We start from the raw sequence: 23204 nt of genomic DNA, 5'->3' as shown, positions 1-23204 counted from the left end.
TAATGAGATACATAACCCATTATCACAAGAAAACAAAAGGTTGTCCTCTTATTTTTTAAATCTTAATGTTTATTAGATCAGCAGTGTCATGTCAGCGTACACACAAGGTGTCTTAAGTGTGGCAACTGATTTAAGATGAAAACTTCAGATTCTCATGATCATCTCAGGAAAACATTTATTTCATGATAATGACATAAATAACGTGTGATCTTAAGTAAAAAACTGAGATTTAACTCGTTCTCACAGGAAAACAGGACATGATGTGTTCGACCCACCAGCGTTCAGGGCTTCAGTATCGGACTTTCATTTCTTTACAATCAAACACAAACTCACACTGAATTAAAGAATAACTCATTGTTTTATTATTGAGGATTTATTTCTTGTACAGATGAGAGAAAAAAAACACAAATTTCACATCAGGCTGAAAAATGAAACCTGCCGTGTGTCGTTACTGTGTGTATACAGAATGTGTGTGTGTTCTAGAAGTAGCTCTGTAGCGGTTCTCCCAGGATGTTCTCCATCTCCTGAACCACCTTCTGGACCTGCTGCTCCACCTCCTCACACTCATCTGGAAAACACACACACGTGAACACACATTTAAGATTTCACTTCATGAAGCTCAGCAAACATCAGCACTAAAAACTAAAACAGCGACACATTTCTTTCACTGTGCAGCGTCCTGTGTGCTCTGAATGACAACACAGTGAATCTTACGTGTTAAAACAGAAAGCTGGAGCTGACACTGACATTAGGAGTCAAGTCTTTGTGAAGACGTCTCATCTGTGGTTATGTTCAACAGTTTAAAATAAACACGAGTGTCCTGAGTGACATCAGGAGAAACGGTACATGTCACTGGGAAATCCCCGAGCATCTTTATGTTTTTCATTTGAAAATGCCGTTTGAATAATTCTCACCCTCCATCAGTTCAGCCAGGAAGGGGATGGTCTCCGGCAGCAGCACCATGTAGTTCTCCTTCAGTTTGGACGCCACCTCCATCAGCATCAACAGAGACGAGAAACGCACCTGAGAGGAGGAGGAGGAAGAGGAGTTTAATTAAACTACTTCCTGCACATCTGTATCAACAGTTGAGACTAACTAGACATTAACTCCTCTCATAAACATAATAAACTTGTTCAAATCAGGAGCGGCAGCAAAAAGAAGCTTTGAAACAAATCATCACCAATCATCAATACGGATACTTAAAAGGAAGACGTTCAATAGATAAAGTATCCTGACAGGACGTCTCTACCATCTGTTCTGTGACTGAAGTCCACTGCACATGAAATGGGTGTTACAGCCCTGAGTCTTGTCTGCAAGGCTGCCAGGGCTCCTCTGACCAGGTGGTCAAAGTGAGCAGGGGTTCTCACCTTGGAGTCGGTGTGTCTGGTCTTGAGGAGGATCTGGTAGTTGAGAGTTTTCCACTGAGTGTCGTCAGCCAGCGCCACACAGAACTGACCCACGCAGGGGACCAGGTGCTGGGTCACTCTCTGCTGGTACACCTGGTCTCCGCCCAGAGCGTTCTCCAGCTGCACACAGAGACATCATCTTATTATTATTGTCATCGTCATCGTCATCGTCGTCGTCATCATCATCATCATCATTTTGTAAACCGATACTAAAGATGATGTTTCAGTATTTTGAGATGTTTTGATCAGATGATGTTTTTATGAACATGTTGACGTACTGCTGCAGGAGCAGCTCTCACCCATTCACGCAGCTCTCACCCATTCACGCAGCTCTCACCCATTCACGCAGCTCTCACTCAATGATTATTTCTCACCTGGTCGAGCAGCGGGCTCATGAGGGCGTCGGCTCGCTCTTTACTGAGGAACCTCTGCGTGTCGTACAGGAAGATCTTGTAGAGACAGTCGAGGACGTGCTGCAGCAGCAGAGCGGTTTTCTCTTCAGACCGACACGAGTCGAACAACAAGTCATCTGAAACAAAGAGGACATCATAAATTATCTAATTCAAGTACTGTGAAGAGGAAAACTTAAATATTAACATGAACACTGTAAAAGTTGATGTGGACCGACTGAACACTTGGATCATATAATAACAATAACTCCTGTTGATTAAACAAAAATCTATCTGGAAACTTTTTTCCTTTCTTTAAGGCTTTTCTTGTTTCATGAGGAGCCGCTGGAGACAGAAACTGTTAATCATCTGAAGAAAGGTTTGTTTGTTTGAGCCAAGTGTAAAAAAATGTGTCATCTATTTCATCCATCTGGTAAATAAGTGAACTTTCACCAGAGCATAAAATCTGAGTCCTCTGCTGAGAATCACCTCCGAAAAAAGAAAAACATCAATAGAAAAAAGTTTATTCAAGTTAAATTATAAAAATAAAGTAAAATAAATTATATTCATATTGAATTAGATTAAGTCCTGTTAAATATGATATAGTAAAGTGAAAATAAAATAATACAAAAAATAAAATAATATATTATTAAATAAATTAAAGAAAAATGACATAAAGCTGAAGAAAACATATTAAATTGAATAGAAAAAACAAACAAGTAATATAAAATTAAAAAGGCAAATAAAACACAATAAAAGAGAATATTATGAAATAAAGTCATAAAATTCATTTTTTTTCTTTTTGTTATTTCTCTTTCTTTTTTTTCTTTGTTATTATTGGTGTGTGTCCTTCTAGTTTATTGCTAGTTTTCTCTGTAGTTTTCGGCTGTTATGAATTGTACATGAATGAATTCATGAAATGAATTCATGAAATGCTCGATACAAAAAAAAATAAAAACAAAAAAAACAAAAAATTCAAGAGTAAAAGACAGTTTAAAATAAAATTGTAATAAAATTAATTAAAAATGACGAAACATTAAAACAAGATAATATAAAGACATTAAATTAAAAATAAAGTATAATGACAGAAGACCAAATTAAGTTAAATAAAAATTATTTACATATAAAAATCTAAAAATTTAACGATTGAAAGAAAAAAGCAAATAAAATTAGTTAAATAAAGTGAAATAAAAAATGAAGTTATCAAACAAAAACAATTAAAAAAGTAAAAAATAAAATCAAGTAAGAAAAAAGTACAATGAAGTAAATATTAAGTGATGATACGAGCAGCCTCACCTGTCTGTGAGCTGCTGGTCTGTCGCAGCAGGTCAGCGAACGGTTTCACCAGGTTTCCTGCGAACAGGACGAAGAGCCCTTTGAGGCGCTCGGCGACGCAGTCGGACAGTCGGTAGAAGGTCAGCAGACGCTCGTTACTGTGAGATTTACTCCAGTCGAACAGCTGCAGGAGAAACAAACATCTGGATCACATCTGACATCATCACTGTCTCACTACTGAATCGTGAGGACAGAATCAGCTGACACTGATGTTACCTTGAAGAAGAGCGGTCTGAACGTGACCTCAGACAGTTTCATCACCATGGCGAGCAGACAGTCGATCACACAGCCCTCGATCACCGCCGTCTTCTCCAGATCGCCCTGAACACGAGAAGTAATAAAGGGTTTCTGTGACAGCTGAGATTTAAACGGCCGTCTGTTCTGATACGAGCTTGAACCCGTTTAGTCGGTTCACTCTTTTACTGATCTTCAGGTAAACGTGGAAGTAAACGACGCTGGATTTGTTTTCTGAGGAAGAAAACACGTCCGACATGTTTACTAGAAACACTTTAAATAACCAGAGCAGCTTTGAACCCACCTGACAGTGTTCAGCACGGAAGTCCAGCGCGGTGAGGAAGAAGGAGGTGAGCTCTGATTGGTGGAAGTTCAGCTGGTCTCTCTCCATGTGACTGATGTGTTCCTTCAGGATGCTCATCAGCGCCCCCAGCTGACCCTGCAGGGAAACACACCGTCAGTCACACCAGAACAATCACGTCACTGAGATAAAACTGCTCCAGTTTGATCCTCACAGTACGTGGTGATTTAACAGCACAAGGAAACCAGGTGAGAGATGCGTCAGCTCAAAGTGGATCAGAGGAAACAGTAGAAAAACGTGTTGTCTATGTTTTAACATTAATTAAATTTGTGCAAAAACACTCGAGCTGACTGGGTCAAATTCATGAAAATAAAGCGAGAAACTTTGGTTCCATTGTGACGCTCAGACTTACCTTCTTGTCGACGACCATGTTGCTGTAGCACTTGTTGAGGGTGGGCAGCAGGACCCTGGGGGGCAGCCCGGTGGCGAGGGTGCTCCTGAGGGAGGCAAGACGTGTGGACAGCTGGGCGGTGGTGGAGGAGGAAGACGAGGAGGAGGAGGAAGACTCTACCAGCCGAGTCAGCCGACACACCTGCAGGAACAGGAAGTGTTACGACGGTGCTGCTGAGTGACATCATCACATGACCACACATCACATGGAAATATTTGATTTCTTTTACTTTATGAGGAACAAACAACCATAAATCCTGTCGTCACCAGTTTGAACCTGGGTCCATAAAAACAGTCTACACAGCTGCAGAAATGAAAGAGTCAAGATAACTGCCTCGTTTAAATCTCTCATTTCTTCTTCTTCATCATCGTCATCTCACCTGTAAGGTGATGTCCTGCAGGTACGGGCTGATGAAATGCGGCAGCGTCTCCGTTATACGTTGGAGGGCGGTGACGGCGCTCAGCAGGTAGATCTCATTGGTCAGCAGGTCCTTCCTGTCGGTCAGCGTGTTCAACACTGCCGGCATCAACCTGCATGTCACAAATAAACAAATTAAAACACACTGAAGAGCACGAAAGTGAAGCAGACGCTTTTAATCGAATCAGTTTTTAACTGTGTCGTTTCTTTAGTTCCTGATATAATGGTGGATTTAAGAGAAACATCAGGCAACTTCCTGCTTTTGAAAATTCTTTCCGACTAAAAACCACATCCTGTTAATGAGCTCAGTAGATTAGAAATCATCAATCAACATTTTGCAGTTCAACAGGTTTTTAATTTGTGCTCAAAATGTAACTACAGAGAACAAACAGGTAGTCTGACCTCTGGGCATTCATTTACTCACTCTAAACACTGAAACACATGACTGCTTACAATAACTCTAACACTTCCTCTTTCATTTCAATATTTCTTATTCTGCTCCACTTACGTGATCATATCGTTTAGATCTCACATGGCTGAAGTTTGAACTCAAATATTTCACATTTGACTCATAATGAAAGATCAGATGAAGCTTCCTGGAGAGACGAACAGCCGAGCTGAACTCAGTACACCTGTGTCAAATGTTTTCACCTGGGCAGCTGCGGGATGGCGAGTGCTTTGAGCGTGCTGACCACCTCGGCGATGCAGAGCAGAGCGCTGCCCATCACGTTCTTCTCCTCCTCTGCCGATGTGACGATCTCCACCGTCTGCTGCAGGACGGGCACGAGCGCCTCCTGGTGGTCGGAGCCGAAACTGCGGCACAGCAGCTTGAGGCTGTAGAGCGCCGTCTGTCGGTTGATGGCCTGCTCTGCCTCCTCCTCCGCCATCACCTTACCACGACGTTTATCCACAATGCTCAGCAGGTTGCCGGTCAGCTGTAAGAGCGCTGTGACCTGCGATGGAGAAAAGAAACTACATGAACCAACGATCCACTACTTTATTTTAAAATACTCTGCTCCTTGTCCATGTTGTGTTTTCAACATGAACAACAGAAATAAAATAGAAACAGGGTGTCGGGCTCAAAATGGCGAGCCAGCTAGGAAACCCCGAAAGGGAACAATGAAATCGAGCGATTTGGTCACTGATGCTTGCTGGTGTCACATGCAGTTAGGACACTGTGTTATGTTACCTGTTGTTCCTCCCACTGCGTCCTGTGCTGCAGTTTGTTGTTCAGCAGCTCCATGGCTTTTCTCCGGACTGACGGCAGCTGATTTCCCATCAGCCCTCTTATCACCGTGATGAAGGTATCCGTGGGCAACAAGGAGTTCACCTGGGCAACAGAAGGCAATGACACACAGGCGTTTACAAACTGTACAAGGCAGAAATACTCAAACAGTAACATTTAAATAAAATATTTCTATAATCAACAAACCTTATCGAGAACATCATAGGCTTTGTTGAGCAGAACTCTCCAGAACTTGGCGGTGGGTTTGTCAGCGTTCTCCTCCACACAGCGAGCTACACTGTGGATGTATCGCAGGATCTCCTCCAGCAGCCTGAAACACACACACACACACACACGTGTTGAGCTGCTGCACACACGCACGCACGCACACACACACACACACACACACACGTGTTGAGCTGCTGCACACACGCACGCACACACGCACACACGCACACACACACACACCTGCTTTAAACTCACCTCTGCTGCAGCTGCTGAAGAGACTCATCGATGATGTCACCACCGTCTGCAACCTGAAACATCAAAATAGTTATTGTTATTCATTTTTATGTCTTGTGTATATTGTTTGTATTTCTGTTGTGGATTTCTGAACAAAATAGTAAAACTACTGATTAAACCATGTAAAAATCACAACAGACCAGCTTTTGTCGTCTTGCTTTATTTTACTGAATCACACTGAAAATGTTTCATATTGTTCCTCTCTGTTTTATTATATTTCAAGAGTTTGTTCTTTATTTTTTTAATGTTTCTGTGTTTTAACAGTTTCAAATGTTGGTGCAGTTTTATGAGAAACACTGAGTCTAAAGTGTTCAACAGACAAATTCATTGTCTAGTCTGTATTACAGCCTGTTTCTATTAAATCCTTTCCTTTCCTTCTTTGTAAAAACATCACAAACTGTTGTGAACGCTCGCCGACACGTCACCCACCTTCCCGATGAAGCTGGTGGATCCGAGCAGCTGAGCCATGAAGGACACGCACAGGAACTTAAAGTGTCGCAGCTCTTTGCTGCTGTAAGCCTCCACACTGAAGATCAGCTCCTCCATCTTCTCCTCCTCCTCCTTCTTCTTAGCTCCTCGTCGACCAACGGGGCGCTTCGCTGCAGCTGCAAAGGTCGGAAACATCAAGAAATGTTGCATAAAGACACGTTTGTTCAAACTGATTTAATTCATGTTTTATAATTAATTATTTTATTTTAAGTACGTCACAAGATTCAAAGATCTTATTTTGTCTGACTGCGAGTCCAAAACTTGAACAATATAAAAAGAAAAAAACAAAAAGAGCGTGTTGAAGTTTCAGTATGGTAAATAAATTAAATGAGTTTAAAACCTGTTGTGAATTAATTTTTTGCTGAGGGACCATTCAGCTAATTGTTTCAGCACTAAAGGTTGATCTTATTATTTATTATTTTCTTCTCTAACTGTTCGTCCTCTTCTCTTCTACGGTCTGAGACCAGCAGGTTTATAAAAGATAATTCACAGGTTTTTCCCTTCCTGAACCCGACTGGACCAACGCACCACTCGCTGGACAACAATCAACTTTACTGAACGGGACAAAGATGACGTCTGTTCTGGAAATAATCTGCTAAAAGTTTCTGAATTTGAGGAAACGGTCTCTTTATATCGAACAGCGTTCCTTTAAATAATCAGAATGTCAGTGAATGTTTTCAGTCTTATAACTGAGCGCACAACATTCAGGGGAGATTTTTACATCTGAATTTAGGGTTTAAATCGTAGGAACGATGCCGACGTGAGCCTCGCAAAATATGTTACTACAGTGAGGCAACAAAAACTGTGAGTGGTTGTTTGGGAGGCTTGTGTTTCGGATTCTGGTTTTATCAAGTCTGAACTTGCGTCTCACCGTCATCTTTGTCGTCAGGCAGCTGCAGGAGGAAGTTCAGGATGCTGATGAGGGAAGTGAGCTGGTCGGTCACCTCGAACTGACAGCAGAGAGAAATCCAGAAGTCCACATCTCTCTCCAGAGCGGCATCCTGCACATGAACACACACATCAACACATGCTCCTATGAGACCTTACAACTCATCTGTGTATGAACCTGGCGTCTGTCTCTCCAGATAACTCTCACTAACTGTCATTTCAGAAACAAGCCGACGTCTTGCCTTTTCGCTCACAGAGCTGGCGGTCTGCGTGGCGTGCAGCTTGAACAGGAGGAGCATTAGGACCCAGAGGAAGCGGGCGGGGCCCAGCGTGGTCACAAGCTGAGCGAGGACAGGCAGCCGCCGGTGATCGGGCACGTGAGGCAGCGCGTCGGCAAACACGAGCATGATCCTCGTCACCACGGCGTCCACGTGAGCCGAAGAGCCGCCGTCAGAGAGCTGGTGGGCCTGAAGACACGCAGCGTTACATCAGCTCCGTTATTACTGCACATTCATCATCTCTGCTTCAATAACAGCTTTATGTTTCCATACACGTTAGCATGCTAACCAGCTAGCTCTTTGCCACAGTCCACGCACAGTCAGCTAATATGACCACTAACTAAGCTAACCAGCTAACGGCAGCTACAGTTAGCAGGAGTTAGCAGTTACCCTTGTGATGTGCTGGCTCCTATTTGATTGGAGTATAAATTAATAAATAACATTTTATATTTATGAATTCTTCTGTAGAATTATAACTAAATATATTGATAAACATCTTCTGTTCATCAGGGCAATAAACCTGTTTAAGTCTGATTAACTTCATGCTGATAGAATTAATGGACAAAACTATGAAAATAACTCAAATGTGAGACCAAAGTGGAATAATCCAGCCGAACTTTGTGTTTTTAACTGTGTTGGGTATTTTCAAAATTTAGAAATATATATACAGTATATTATATATATATTTTATATTGTTCTCACTTGTTGACATATCTGATGATTTACTCGCCACCTGAATGTTTGGGTACAAATGGCAGCAGATTAAAACGTCACCTTGATCAGAGCAGGTATGACCATCTCAACCGTCTTGTCGATGACTCTGAAGCTGTAAGCGTCGTCCAGACGCATGATGTTCGCTCCCATGAAGGTGAAGATGGGCATGATGTTGTGCAGCACTTTCTCCTGGAGGCCAAAGAGGAGACAGGAAGAGTCAAAAAGGCTCCAAACACAAACGTTAAATCTCACACGGGAGTCTGTTCGTTGACTCACAGGGAAGATGGCGGCGGCGGTGCCCAGCAGCAGCAGAGCGTGGTGGTGAGTCTGCGGCATGTCGGACGCTCTGATACACTGAACCACCAACTCCACACTGAACTTATCTTCATCCAGGACATCTGGAGAGAAAAATCACATCATGGAGAAGTTTAGAGGAACTAATGGCTCCATGTTACGCTTCATGTCATTAAGTCCTCTGGAGGCAGAGGAGACTTTATAACCGACTTTGTCGAGGAGATCAAAACGTACGTAAAATGTGTTAATTTCATCTAATAACGTGGCCTCGTACACCACAGGAGCACTCCTGCTTTTGTAGCTTGTGGTGTTTTGGATCACCTGCCACACCCTGTCACATAAATGATGTTGGACCTACCTGCAGCCACAGCTTGTCCATCAGGAGACAGTTTGTGGCAGACGTTGAGCAGACAGCTGAGCAGCAGCTGTTTGGTGTACTCCATGTTGGTGTGATCGCCTGAACACGGCTCCAGACTCCTGACGACACAAAACAACAAACATTTTGAAATACTTCTTCAAACTGTGACTGATGCTTTGACAACATTTTACTTGAAACATGTCTAATCTGTTCAAAGTCAACAAAACATTATTTGTTTTTTACTCAGGTCCTAAAACTGTTTTCCAGTCGGTTTGATTTAAAACTGTTAACAGATTTTAAACTGTGGACGCCAAAATGTTAAAATTAAATAATTTGATCAAGCTGAACTGTGCACGTACACATGAAAGACAGACGTACATTTTCAAAAATCAGATTTTCAGTTTAATGTTTGAAAAAACAAAATTACTGGAAAGATCAGGAAAATGATGAGTTCAGCAGAAGATCGTCATGACGATGATGAAGTTTAATCTGAAACTGACTTTTTATTTATGCTTTCAGTTACAATTCATTCATGAATATAATATATAAATAAATAATTTTCATTCAGCTTTAGTTCTGTTGTACATTATGCACATTTAATATTTAAATGATTTCACTCTGATGATGGCAGACTTCAGCATCACTGTGGATCCAACACGTACTTTAGGTTTCTTCATTAAATATGGAAACGCTGATGCTTTAATTACCGCCTGACGTCTGTTTACTGGCCCTTCCTGTCTGCAGTTTGTGAGACTTAACGAGGACATTAATGACTTTTCTTTGTGACGTTACCTGGCGAGCAGAGAGAACAGAACCGGCACCAACATCTGGGCTCTCTTCAGCTTCTTCTTGTGCTGCAGCAGCTCCAGGATCAGAGTGACTCTCTGCCATGACACAGCGCCCCCTTCTGGAGCCACAGCACTGCTCTCCTGAGGTTTCCTAACCAGGGAAAGAGAAAAGCCTCATTATGTCCTCATGTTTTCAACTCAGACAGAAGCAGAGCCTCTTTGCTGCCTTGATTTTTCCTGCAGGAATTAATGAGTAAAATATTTGTTGCAGAAGTTTCTGATCACAAATCAAACAACAGATTTTTCATCAACTTCTGAAAGAACTGATTTGTTATAAAATACAATGAGACACGTCAGATATTTCTCTGCTGTCAGAGGAGTTGATTTGTTTTCGACTGTGAGACCAACAGCAGATCAGACTTCACCTCAGAGTCATTCTGCTCCGGCGGCTCTGCTGCACCGTCACGCTCACTTTGGGTTTTTCTGGTGGAGCGAGCTCATTGGCCACCAGCTGACCGTCGACAGCGATCTGTTAAAAAGAAAAACACACTCATGACCAGCCTCCAGACATTAAGCCTGTTTTAACCTGAACTCTTGACGTTCCTGTTCAAACAGATCAGTTGGTGCTCAGCGTTTACAGTCGGTCGCTCTCTCTCTCTCTGCTCACCCCTTTAAAGACGCTGCTGATGGTGTTGGCCACCAGAGGACTCCTGCTCTCCACCAGCAGGTCGAACATCACCGACAGCAGCTTCTGCTGCACCTTCTCGTCTCCGAGGGCCGAGAAGAACGGCTTCGTGATCTGCAGAGTCGACAGACACGTCAGTAATGCAGATAACATTCACCTCAACCTGAAGACATCATCTTCTGTCACTGGTTTCAACTTTAAACCTGGTTTTATGTCTGTGAATCCTGGGTTTAAGCCTGACTTATACACTAGTTTGACCTCTGGCTTTAGTGCTGGTTTCTTCCCAGGTTTAAGCTGGAGTCTAACCGGAGTTTATCCCCGTTTCTGCCTCTAGCTTATGCTTAGCTGTAAACCTGGCTGCTGTGGGTTTAGCCCTGGATTTCAGCCTGTTGTCATCCTCTGTCCCAACACAGGTTTTGAGCTGGTTTTAATCTCGTCAGACTCGGTTTTATGTCTTTTAATTAGATGATATTAACCTTTTACAGATGCATTCAGTTCCAGTTCAGCCCTGGTTTCCTACCTGGTCCTAACACAGATGTTATGTCCTGTTTTAAACACAGCTCTAACCCTGATCTGAACCCTGGTCTGAACCCTGATCTGAACCCTGGTTTCCAGCACAGCTTCAGGTTAGTCGGACCTGTTCCAGAGCAAAGATCTGGCAGCTGGAGATGTCGGGGTGTTGCTGGGTCGAGGTCCTCAGAGCTCTGATGAACAGATCCAGACAGTTCTGGTCCTCGGCCAGCAGGGGGGCCGACGCCTCGTTGTACTTCCCAAGGACGAGCTGCATCAGCTGGGCCTCGGCCCGCAGCAGGGTGGGGGTGTCGGGGCCGCTCTGCTCCAGGAGGCGATCCAGAACAGGAAGCAGGCTGGACAGGACGGACTGAGGAGGAGAGGGTGGAAACATGTAAACAAACGACATGTTGTTCTGGTTGAAACGTGCAGGTGTGTTCCCGCCCTCACCTGTCCGTTGACGTGGCTCAGCGCTCGCAGCAGGCCGGCGGCGCTGTACGACGGGCAGCAGGGTGTCTGAACGCTCTGCAGCAGCTGCTGCATCGACGCCTGCAGCTTCTTCTGCTGTGGCGACACTTTGACGGACTGACAGTCGTCGTGAAGAGAGCCGAGAGCCTGAAACACAGACGGTGATGAAACACTGCAGCAGCTCACCTACATGTTCTGAACAAGTGGATGGCATCGGAGCGGATGGCATCAATTAATTTAACTAATTGAAACAGTCTCAGAGGTCTCGCTCTAGTTTCTCTGTAATTAATTATGTTTTTTCAGAGAAAATAATAAAATGTCAAACTCGATGTTTTCAAGCCGACAAAGCATTTTTCTTTATTTCAGTGTTTTAAATGTGAAAACTCTGACAATCAACAACATGACAGAACTTCACAGACTAAAACTCACAGTCTGTGGCTGTGGGACAATGTCTCGACTCACCTGGCTCAGGTAAGACGGGTCGGCGATGATCTCCTCGGGGGTCTTCAGGAGCTTCTCTGTGATTGGCTGGAAGGAAGAAGCTTTGGCTTCTGATAGGCTCTGCAGAGCGCCGAGAGCCGCCCTCCGGACCTCCCGAACCGGAGAGGTGAGACAGCAGAGCAACGACGGGACCACTGACAGACAGACAGACATCTTAGCTTAGAGTGCTAACATTAGCTAATCATCAGTCAACAGAGTCCAGCTGAGGCTGATGTGATGTCATCAGTTCTGCAGGTATCTGTAGTATTATTGGACACATTAACATGCCGACCTGATGACATCACAGGATCACCAGAGTTACAGTTCATCCTCAGAGGAACATGAACGTCTGAACCACATCTCATCACAGAGTTGCTGAGTGTTTCAGTCCGAACTGGGCGTGACGCTAAGCTAACTGCAGACTGACGGTAAGCTAGCTGCAGACTGACGCTAAGCTAGCTGCAGACTGACGCTAAGCTAGCTGCAGACTGACGCTAAGCTAGCTGCAGACTGACGCTAAGCTAGCTGCAGACTGACGCTAAGCTAGCTGCAGGCTAACACTAGCACGTCGATACTTTGAATTGGACGCCTGAAAGTGAACGCTCATGTCAAAGGATTTTTGGGTCAGAACCTAAATCGTGACCCTGCTCATTATTATTCAAACATCTCTCAGGATCTGGTTTTGGTTTCTCACCAGGTGAGTCGGCGGCTGCCAGCTCCTCCAGCGTGGCGGCTGATTGGGCGCTCAGCAGAGCTCTGCCCATGTACAGAGCCTGAGTCTGCAGGACGGCGCCCACTTTCACGTCCAGCTGGTCGCCATGGTTACTGTTGTATCCCCACAGCACGCACAGGAACCTGAAGAGCATCAGCGGCTCAGAGAGGTGAACCTGGAGGAGAGCGGTGAGAACACAGTGATGTCACATGATCAGACCGAGTCCACTCTCGTGTCTGGATGCTAAATATGAGCTGGTTAGCTTAGCTTAGCACAGAGACTGGAAACAGAGGGAAACAGCTAGCCTGACTCTGTCCACCTGCCGGCTCCTCTGAAGTCTTTGTTTCATCTGAACACAAACACAGTTGCTTCCTGCGGTCGCCCCTGTGCTTCCCTTTTCCCTACACAACAGTGCAGAACATAACCGCCGTTTTTACACAGATTCAACGTGTTAATAATCAGAGAGTAGATTTCGTTACAGAGCCAGGCTGTTCACAGTTTTTTATGCTAAGCTAAGCGGCTGCTAGCATTAGATCTTGTGAGCAAACTTTGAATTTCCTCGATCTCTGACGCGCCACCTTCAGTCGTGGTCAACAGGAAGTGACCTCATACCTGGATGAGCAGCTTCATTAAGTCTCTGAAGCTGCCGGCTGTCGGCCCCTCCCCCGCTCCGCTGATGATGACACTGAAGAGGCGGCAGGTGAGGCCCAGGTAACAGCAGGTGTTTGTGTCCAGCTTCTCCGGGTTCCACCACACCTCACCTGGTGGGACAACACAACATGACGTGTGTGTGTGTGTGTGTGTGTGTGTGTGTGTGTGTGTGTGTGTGTGTGTGTGTGTGTGTGTGTGTGTGTGTGTGTGTGCGGTCAGGTAAACCTGCTGCTGTCACACATCCAGGACGTTGTTACCTTTGAAGGAGGCGTCGTGACACCTGAGGGAGGAGATGAAGTCTCTGAGCAGCGACATGAGGACGAGGCTGAAGTGTGTGTCCAGACGTTCACCTGGCTGCTGCTCACACCTGCTCAGGTACAGAGTCAGGGCTTCAGAGAAGGACGACGGGACGCTGACGAGACGCTCAGCTTCCTGTTCACACACAAGAAACACAGAAGTAAAGATCTGACTGGACAGTATTTTTCTGAGCTGCTCAAGTGTCAGATGTTAAATAATCAGTTCATCATCACATCATACTGGAAAAAACTTCACTACTTCACTAATGCACATTTTAATCAAAGCACTGATTAAAGTCTGGAATTTTCAATAAAGCTTATTAACTAATTTAATCTTTTTTACATTCAAACAATAAAAGTTCCTTTTTCAGAGTGTTCATGTTTCTTAAATTTAACTGATCAAAAAAAAGGAACGACTTCCAAAGATACTAATGTTATCTTGATATTTATAGTTTGAGAAAGTGGTCAAACTCATGTTTGTGTGTTTTGTCACAGTTACACTGACTGAACTGAGGAAAGGCCACGAGGTGACGTGATGAACAAAAGACCCAGAAGGACGAACATCTGCACCGGATTATTCACGATATCCATTTTGTATTTTGTCGTGAGTCCCAGAATTATCCCGACACATCGGACCACCACAACCACACTCATCTCTTGTTAAAGAATAAACAGAGTTCAGACTTTTGATCTAATATAGAAATAAAAGGAGGTTTTGACCTGAGCGCCGTCGTCCCTGATGACCTCCAGCAGGGGGGGCTCCAGCAGCATGTAGACCCTCTGGGCGGTGAGCAGGTGCTGGGTCTCGCTCAGCTCTCCCAGGCTGAGCAGCAGAGTCCGGGTCAGCACCAGGAAGGACGCCCTCGCTCTGAGGCCGGAGCCTCGCTGCTGCTCCACCAACAGAGCCAACTTCTCCAGCTGAGGACCAAACACAGCGTCAACCTCTGATCCTTTTCTACAAGTTTACCTCATGTTCAGACCGAAACCGACAGTGAGCCGATCTACCGGACAGACGAACATGTTGCTGGTTAGAAACTGAGATGAGGACTCACAGCGTCCCGTCTGGAGAAGTGCTCCATGTTCGCCAGGTTCTTGGTCAGCGTGGAGACGAGACGCTGGTTGGCCAAACCAACAAAGTCGGGTTCAGAGCTCCTCTTCATCACCTCGTCCAGCTCTGTGGGGGCAGATTCAACACTTTCAGGTCCAATCACACACACTGAACCTCTCTAAACTCAGCTCAAGTGGTTTGTTAAAGGGCGTCTTCACACTTTACATGTGGACAGAAACAGGTGAATCATCAGTGAGGAGCTGGTGGCTGGATTTCATCATGTTAAACAGAGCCGGTCTCGTTTCCCCGTTTCTTACTTGATGCTATGCTAAGCTAACTAATAGCTACTGGCATATTGTGTGCTATTCTTCAGCCAGAAAGCAAGAGAGCATATTTCCCAAAAGGTCAAACAGTTTCTTTAACTGGAAATCATTTCATTCAACAGCAGCACAGAAGAGAATAATGACTGAATCTTTAATTTTACAGTCAACTGTTCCTTTATAAAAAATAGTTTGAATGAACCTAACGTATGACGTCATCTACAGGTCGCCTGAAATCTCCCAGCAGTCACTGCTGTGATCAAAATCTTTCAAATCGTTCTGCTGAACATGATTTCTCTGCAGTGTCGCGGTTCAGTCTGTCACCTTCGGCCCAGTTCAGGGTGAGCGGGTGTTGGGTGATGATGGAGGATCGGGCGACGCAGGAGGGGAGGCGGGGCTGGGCGGAGGTGATCACCAGGAAGGGCAGCAGCCTCCAGCCCGCCCTCTGTACCAGCTCAGCATCCCCTTTCCCCAGCCGGGGGTCGGACAGTAAACGCACCGCCTCAGTCAGTACTGGCAGCCTGGACGAGAGGACACAGAGCTCAGAGTTACTGAAGACACAGGAAGTTTGATTTTAAACAGAAAACTGCTCACGAGTCGTGTTTCTGAAGAGAAGCTCTTTATATTAGTTCAACAGTGTCGACCAGCGAGAGTCGTCTGTTTGAGTCCCTGTGGCCACAGGAGGGACGACCAGGAGATAAAAACTAACGTCAGGTTTAACCCATTAAAATAATGACTGTGTGTGTGTAGTTCACTGACCATCGCTCAGCCGCCGACAGATCCACTCTGTGCAGCAGAGACAGTAAACAGGACACGATGTCCTCTGGGTCCAAAACATCGAACACCACCTGAAACAGAAGAAACAGCCAGCAGCTCACCATCAGCTGAACGGCCCTTCACACACCACCGGCTCACAGGTAACATCTGTGACCTCACTGACCTCCAGGATACGGAGAGCGGCGGCCACGACCTGCGGCACGTCGTCCTTCAGTCGCTCCGTGACGGCGTCTTTCAGGAAGGTTTCGTCCAAACTCTGCTGCTGCGGAGAAGAAACGTGAGGATGAGACGGTTTAAGGCTCGAGGAACAGCTGCCGAGTGTCTGAGCTCAGATTAGTGAAGGAATCACGAGGTCGATGTTTAACTTTTTACACAGTAAAAAGTTAAACAGTTAAAGCAGCAACAAAGAGAGAAAATAAGAAACTCTCTGCAGATACGAGACACTAACACGCCTTTTCTCCCCATTCAGCCTCCCTCTCTGTCTGTTCACGTCTTTTACGTCTTTGTCTCGTCTCGCTGCGTCTGCCGTGCGTGATGTGCTCTGATAGGTCGACATCAGTCTGGTGATGTTGGGAAGGCGGCGTGCGATGACGCCAAATAACAATAATCCATAATTCACCTCAGATGCATCAAACTAAAGTAACGAGGCTGTTTGAAGCTGTGAGGAGGAGAAAGTTCAGATGTTTGTGTTCAGATGTAGAGAGGGAAAGTCTCAGAGAGACTCAGGTACAGGACAGATACCTGAAACATGGACTGAAGGACAGTAACTAAGTATTTGTACTCTGTTGGTTCACACCTCTGGCAGTGAGAACTAGAAGCAGGCTCAGATTTCGCTTGTTATTCAGTCTCCTACCTCCACAGAAAACTGAACATCGTGCCACATTGTGAAAATATCATGATCCATAAACTTTCTCATTAATCTTGTGATGTTGATTTCATCCATCAGTTTTTCTTGACAGAGCAGAAAACCAAGCAGCCTCCAGTGAGTCCGACTCTCTCTGACAACAGGACAGGAAGTATCCAGTCATACCTGTCCGGAGGTGATGATGCCCATCAGGTGCTCCACGGCTGAGACTCGGACTGAAGGCTGCGGGTGTTTCAGACTGAGGAGCAGCGATGTGTCCGAGTCGCCTATAATCTACAGAAACACAGACGGTCAGACACATACTGCAGGAAGCAAACAGGTTCAACAATTCATCAGATTATTAATGCAGAGCTCGTCACAGACGGACAGCAGAGGACACAAACACCAGATTATAAACTAAAAGTCTTTGTCTTCCATCAACACATAGATTCATGTTTTTATTCACAAATAAAACAGTTTCCTGGAGGACACAGTGTTTTGTACCTGGAACTTCCCGCTGCTCATGGACAGAGAGAGGAACTGATGGAAAAGACGTTTCTGCTCCGCGCTGCTGATGTCGGTCACGTGACCAGCGAGGACGCCGTCCAGAGCTCCACAGTACCTGATGGAGGACAAACACACAGCTAACGCTAACACCAGCAGTGTAATGTTCACTCTGTGGTGTCTCCGTCACACAGCAGCAGTCAGACTCACCTGGACTCGAACAGTCGGACCAGAGGCAGCAGGCGCCGGTCGAAGGCGGCCATGTTCTCAGCTGAGAGTTCAGTCTGACTCAGATACTCGTCCAACAGCAGACTGCAATGAAGAAGACAGAGATGCTCACGGACACATGGTGGCGCTGTGCTGCAAAAACCTCAGAGCAACTTTCAACAAAAACCGTGATCTCTGTGATCACAGCAGACGAGCTGCGTGGAGACATCTGATGTTTACATGTAAACATGTTGATGTTGTTTGTGGACTACGAGACTTTTAACATGAACTGTTCCTTTAAGAATTTAAGACGCATGTTCAGAGTTGGTGGAAGAGAAAAAAGAGAAACTGTAAATATGGTTCTAGTTCAGTTCTGAATGCGTCACCATCACAGAGAAACGTCTCCACACTGAACGTGTGAAACTTGTGATCGTGTTGTTTTTATGTCTTTCAGGTGTTAGTTAAGCGGCCATGTTGGCTGCCAGCTGTGAATCCTCCACTGGAGCTCATCAGATGTGAGACTGTTGGTCACAGTCGGGTCGTGGATGGAGGAGGTGTGTTTACCGAGCCACAGTCTGGTCCAGGCCTTTGGTCAGAGGAACCGACTGCAGGATGGACTCCAACACAGCGAGCTCGTCCGTCTCACCTGTGACAGGTGAGCAAACAGGAGTCGGTGATGAATGAAAAATGAATCCACTCTCCCGTCTCTTCCCTCCACAGAGCCTTTCTTTAACACATCATGTGCTTCCAGTTCTCACCTGAGCTGCAGGTGAACACGGCGTGGATCAGGTGAGGCAGCAGGTAACGCAGCAGAGGACTGACATCATGAGACGCCGCCATGACCTGCAGCGTCGAAACCAACGCCGGCATGGAGCTCAGACAGCTGAAAGCTCTGAGGGGGGACACAGACAAACCACATGAAAAGATCTGAGAGCTGCTGTTGAACTCCACCCTTCAGTGGGCGGAGCTTACACCTGCAGGTGTCAGTCTGGTCCTACCTGGGCCCGGCGGCGCCCTCCTTCTGGTTCTGCAGCAGCACGATGAGGCAGCCCACGCCCTCCTTGGCCAACACGGGCTCTTTGAGCAGAGACTTGCTGATGTGCACGGCGAGGGTGTCGACCAGACTCGCCTCCATCACCACCTTCACCGCCAGCTGGCACACGATCATGTAGGTGGCAGCTTTGTAGTCCATCAGCGACGACTTCAGACCCTGCAGAGACAACAGGACGACATCATCAGAGCAGAGACGACAGGACGACATCATCAGAGCAGAGACGACAGGACGACATCATCAGAGCAGAGACGACAGGACGACATCATCAGAGCAGAGACGACGTCATCAGAGCAGAGACGACATCATCAGAGCAGAGACGACATCATCAGAGCAGAGACGACGTCATCAGAGCAGAGACGACAGGATGACATCATCAGAGCAGAGATGACATCATCAGAGCAGAGACGACATCATCAGAGCAGAGACGACAGGACAAAACTTCATCTTCATGTTTAAACACGAGCAGCCGAACGAGAACTGAATCGGGGCTAAAAAATGATAAATTATTATTTTTTTTAAATCATTTTACCACTAAACTGATGAAAATCATGAAGAGTTCTGTCGATTTAATGTCAGAAAAAAGAGACAAATTTGTCCATCGCAGTTTGCCAAAGTCCGAGGTGACGACTTCAAATGTCTTGTTTTGTCAAACTAACAATTCATAACAAAGAAAATGAAGTAATCTCATCGCGCTGGAATCAGAAATGTTTTTTTCTTTGAAAGTGAATCAAAATGATGAATCGATGATGAAAGTTTAAGATTTATTTTCTGCAGATCAACTCATCGATTAATGACCAATCGTTGCAGCTCCAATCAGAAGAACAAAATTATTTCAGAATAATTTCTAAAATGAAGAAGCCTTTAAACGTCTGCTCCGACTCTGCAGAGGATTAAAGTTCAGTTCAGTTCAGACAAACACAGTGACAACAGTATTATTATAATCAGGATGTGAAACATGATCCAGCCCTGAAGAAACTCTGTCCGTTACCTTCTGAACGTACGGCAGCAGTTTGGAGATGATGGTGTCGGACACTTTGTCCACGGCGTCCAGAGCCGGGACGATGGTGGAGGCGTAGAAGGAGAAGATCACTCTGAGCTGGGAGCAACTTCCTGAGTGTCCTGAATACGCCTGAAAAACACAAGAAGTTTTAAACAGCTTCACTTTCAGCTGCTGCACAAGTGAAAACCTCATCGAACCAACTGTCAGCTCGTTAAAGGAACGAGTTAACGCCTCCTCTCAAACCTCTGGAGCATCAGGTTACTGAAACCTTCATGATGTCGACTTCACCTCGTTTGAATTAATCTTCAGACGGAGGCTCTGTCGTATATCCAGCTTGTTAAAGATAAACCAGGTAATAATTCAGTGTGTACGTTGATGCCGAATTGAAAAGTGGATCTTCCTGATTAACTAAACATTTCAACTCCAGTTCTGTGTGAAGCTCGTCCGTTCTGATAAGCAAGAAAACATTAAACGTGCAGTTTTTTCAGGGGAGTTTGGCTTGTGTAATAAAGAATGGCTTGTGTAATAAGAATGAAAACTGTGCTAGATGTCCTACAGGCCAACGGTGTGAGACACGGTGCTGTTACCTGGATGGACTTGGTCACCATGGTGCAGATGAAGTCCATGAAGCTCAGGTCTGTGTAGCAGTGAGTGATCAGAGCTCCTCTGGACAACGGCACGCCTGGTTTCTGAACAGACAACGACACAACGTTCACAGGCAGCAGGAGTAGGTACAGTAGATACGTTCATCACAGTGCGAGTGTGCAGCAGCTGCTGTGTTCACAGTCGGACCTGCAGGCAGTGCAGCCAGTTCCAGCGGTTGGTGGCGTCCACGATCTTGAGGAGCTGCAGGACTCTGACGAACAGGTTGGTGTCGTGATACGGCAGCGCGCAGGCCAACAGGCTGTCAGGGTTGTACAGCTGGATGTGGAAGCTGCAACACAACATGACACATCATCTAACAGCCAATCACAGAAGACAGGAAGTGATCTGGGACGTCACTCAGGTGTTTTCTTTAATGAAGGATCTGTGACGATACGTACCGGTGAACGAGCCACTCGATGCACTTGTGAGCCGGTTTCAGGAGGAAGTACGGGCACAGGCGGGTGAGGAAGAGCGAGATGCTGGCGTCCAGCCTCTCGTTGACCTCCTTGGACTGGACGCTCCTCTCCAGGGTCAGCGAGGCGCCGCTGAACAGGGTGTCCTGGAACTCCAGGAAGGCTGGTTCGATTCCCAGCAGCTCCTCCAGCCCCGTGCAGCCTGGAGGGGGGAGGACAGATGGAGAGGTTGTGAAGGGATAAAGCACATCGAGCATCTGGTGGTCGTCTCAGACCGGGCGCGGGACTCACCGAGGGCGTAGAAGGTGCTTCTGTCCATGGTGGCGGCATCTTTGGGGTCGAAGAGCAGCGAGGCGACCTCTCTGCGTGTCAGCAGGTTGGGGTCGCTCTGAGGCAGCGCGAGCCTCTTCAGCTGCTGGGCCAAGGACGTCATGACGGCTGTTTCTTAATCTGATGGACACGAACACACGCTCACATTCCTCTGATTCATTTACACACTAAACAGTCTGTTTCCTGTCGCCTCAACCTGGACACAACGTCTCCATGAAGGCGGCAGGATGCTCCAACTTCACCTGACCAGGTGTTTAAGTAAAGCTGTTACAACACACGAGAGCTGGAATGAACCTGATGTATCTTCAGGTGTCTGGTTTCACTCAGATGGAGGCTGAGTCCTATAACCGGCTTTTTAAAGAGAAACCAGGTAATAATTCAGTGTGAATGTTGATGCCGAATTGAAAAGTGGATCTTTCTGATTAATGAACAGTGTTTACGTCACTACTGTGCGGAGGCCACACTTTCTTATAAGCAACACAACATTAAAAGTGCAGTTTTTTCAGGGGAGTTTGGTAGATTAATGAATTAACCGGACAGAGGTAAGACTCTGTCAGCAGTGTGTGTTGTTCCCAGTGTAGTGACCGCAGACACGTACAGCAACATACATGTAGCTACTGAAGCTAAACTCGCCGACTTGTCACGGAGACAAACTTCCGTGTTGAAACGAAACAAAACGCGACCAACGACTGACGAACATTTACTGAAACACACAGCAACAAAATCACAATAATTAGAAATGTAAAAAGAGAAGAAGAAGAAGAAGTGGGACCTGATCTCTGTGACTCTGTTACACACACGTGTGCACGTTGTTGATGCTCCAGTGACCTGGTTCCGGGTGGTTCTACATCCGGGTCGCGTCAGGCTGAAGGTTTGTGTGAAGTGAGATGTTTCACTCCGACGAACTTCCGCCTTCGTCTTCAGCTTATACCGACGGAAATAAAGTCAAATTAATATTTTCAGTACCTCATAAATCAAGAATCATCCAGATCAGAACTTATATGAACAAACTGCGAACAAGTTCATTTTATGACGCCCAAATAAACACGAGTGACTGAAAAACAGTTCAATTAAAACTAATTATTAACTAAATTAAGAAATAAACCCCAAAAAACACATCATGACAACAACGATGCTGAAAACACTCCGATATGATGTATGAATGTGTATATATGTATAATGTTTCATAATTTTTAATCAATAACTTAATTTTGTGACTATGAAATATTTAATTTTTTTTTTGTTTTAATTCTTCACCAACCAACTCACATATGAATAAAGCCTAATGAATCCTTCTCTTCTATAACCTAATAACAGTAGAGGATAATTAGTCAAATATTTGAAAGAAAAAATATGTTGATATTGCAATTATTATTATATATTTAACATTTTATTACTCAGCCACTGTAGAAAGAACCCATAAGGTCTAATAATCTATATATAATCACCTACAGTGATAAAATGTGACTGTTCAGATGTGATAGAGAAACACTTACATGTATGTTATTAATACTCATATATATATATATATATATATATATATATATATATATATATATATATATATATATATATATATATATATATAAATAAATACATATGTATATATATATATATATATATATATATATATATATATGTATTTATATATATATATATATATAAATACATATATATATTTATATATATAGTTATGATAAAGGACTTTGTTGATAAAGTGAGTAACTTAAGAAAGGTCTAATCCATTTTAAAAAAAAAAAGGATTATAGTACTGTAGAAAAAAACACTTTTTTCTGGTGTATATGTCACTGACCCATATATATATATATATATATATATATATATATATATATATATATGGGTCAGTGACATATACTCCAGAAAAAAGTGTTTTTTCAAAAACTTCAAAAACAGGCATAAAAATGATTGACTTTTGTTCTACTAACTCTCATTTTTATAGAAACTTATGTTATTTTTAGATTTTCAGTTGGAATCAGAATGTATGTGACAATTTGTTGTATCAGTGCCTAAAATCGTCATATGGTGTGACATGAAAATAATTGTATATAAAATGAAAATGGATTATACCTTTCTTAAGTTACTCACTTTATCAAAGTCCTTTATCGTAACTAAACTGTGATCCATTATAGTTTTGTGAAAATTAATTAAAT

At 44.6% G+C, this 23204-nt stretch overlaps 1 protein-coding gene across 2 annotated transcripts; it reads right to left on the bottom strand.

Annotated features, from left to right (window-relative positions):
• Positions 1-339: 339 nt before the first annotated feature.
• Positions 340-21906, bottom strand: heatr1 (HEAT repeat containing 1). Of its 2 annotated transcripts, none has more exons than XM_073489784.1 (45): positions 21806-21906; positions 20995-21153; positions 20689-20905; positions 20438-20579; positions 20233-20334; positions 19634-19774; positions 18590-18801; positions 18350-18483; positions 18156-18237; positions 17595-17696; positions 17385-17502; positions 17067-17174; positions 16200-16298; positions 16019-16107; positions 15584-15780; positions 14944-15065; positions 14612-14809; positions 13853-14027; positions 13557-13705; positions 12927-13119; positions 12215-12387; positions 11735-11899; positions 11412-11654; positions 10757-10888; positions 10515-10618; positions 10094-10240; positions 9302-9420; positions 8926-9047; positions 8710-8838; positions 7900-8124; positions 7641-7770; positions 6710-6885; positions 6242-6294; positions 5966-6089; positions 5723-5863; positions 5185-5486; positions 4496-4646; positions 4078-4257; positions 3669-3803; positions 3347-3451; positions 3092-3254; positions 1781-1935; positions 1368-1526; positions 915-1023; positions 340-568 (listed from the first exon to the last, which is right to left on the bottom strand). In XM_073489784.1, exons 2-45 carry the CDS (start codon positions 21134-21136, stop codon positions 480-482), a joined length of 6453 nt encoding a protein of 2150 aa, XP_073345885.1. In that variant the 5' UTR covers positions 21137-21153; positions 21806-21906; the 3' UTR covers positions 340-479. The 2 variants fall into 2 exon arrangements, with proteins under 2 accessions (XP_073345885.1, XP_073345886.1); XM_073489785.1 differs by having other exon boundaries at positions 16200-16295.
• Between the last annotated feature and the right edge of the window lie 1298 nt (positions 21907-23204).

Source organism: Pagrus major, chromosome 20, assembly GCF_040436345.1.
Source record: "Pagrus major chromosome 20, Pma_NU_1.0".
NCBI lineage: Eukaryota > Metazoa > Chordata > Actinopteri > Spariformes > Sparidae > Pagrus > Pagrus major.
This window is presented reverse-complemented; position numbering and strand designations above follow the sequence as displayed.

What these genes read in the sequence shown, in the direction of transcription:
- heatr1 (XM_073489784.1), bottom strand. Translation starts at nt 21,136, where the DNA reads ATGACGTCCTTGGCCCAGCAGCTGAAGAGGCTCGCGCTGCCTCAGAGC. An exon ending in AAGCACCTTCTACGCCCTCG is followed by an intron (nt 20,906 to 20,994) that starts GTGAGTCCCGCG and finishes TCCCCCCTCCAG; the next exon opens with GCTGCACGGGGCTGGAGGAG. An exon ending in TCAGACCGCTCTTCTTCAAG is followed by an intron (nt 3,255 to 3,346) that starts GTAACATCAGTG and finishes TTTCTCCTGCAG; the next exon opens with CTGTTCGACTGGAGTAAATC.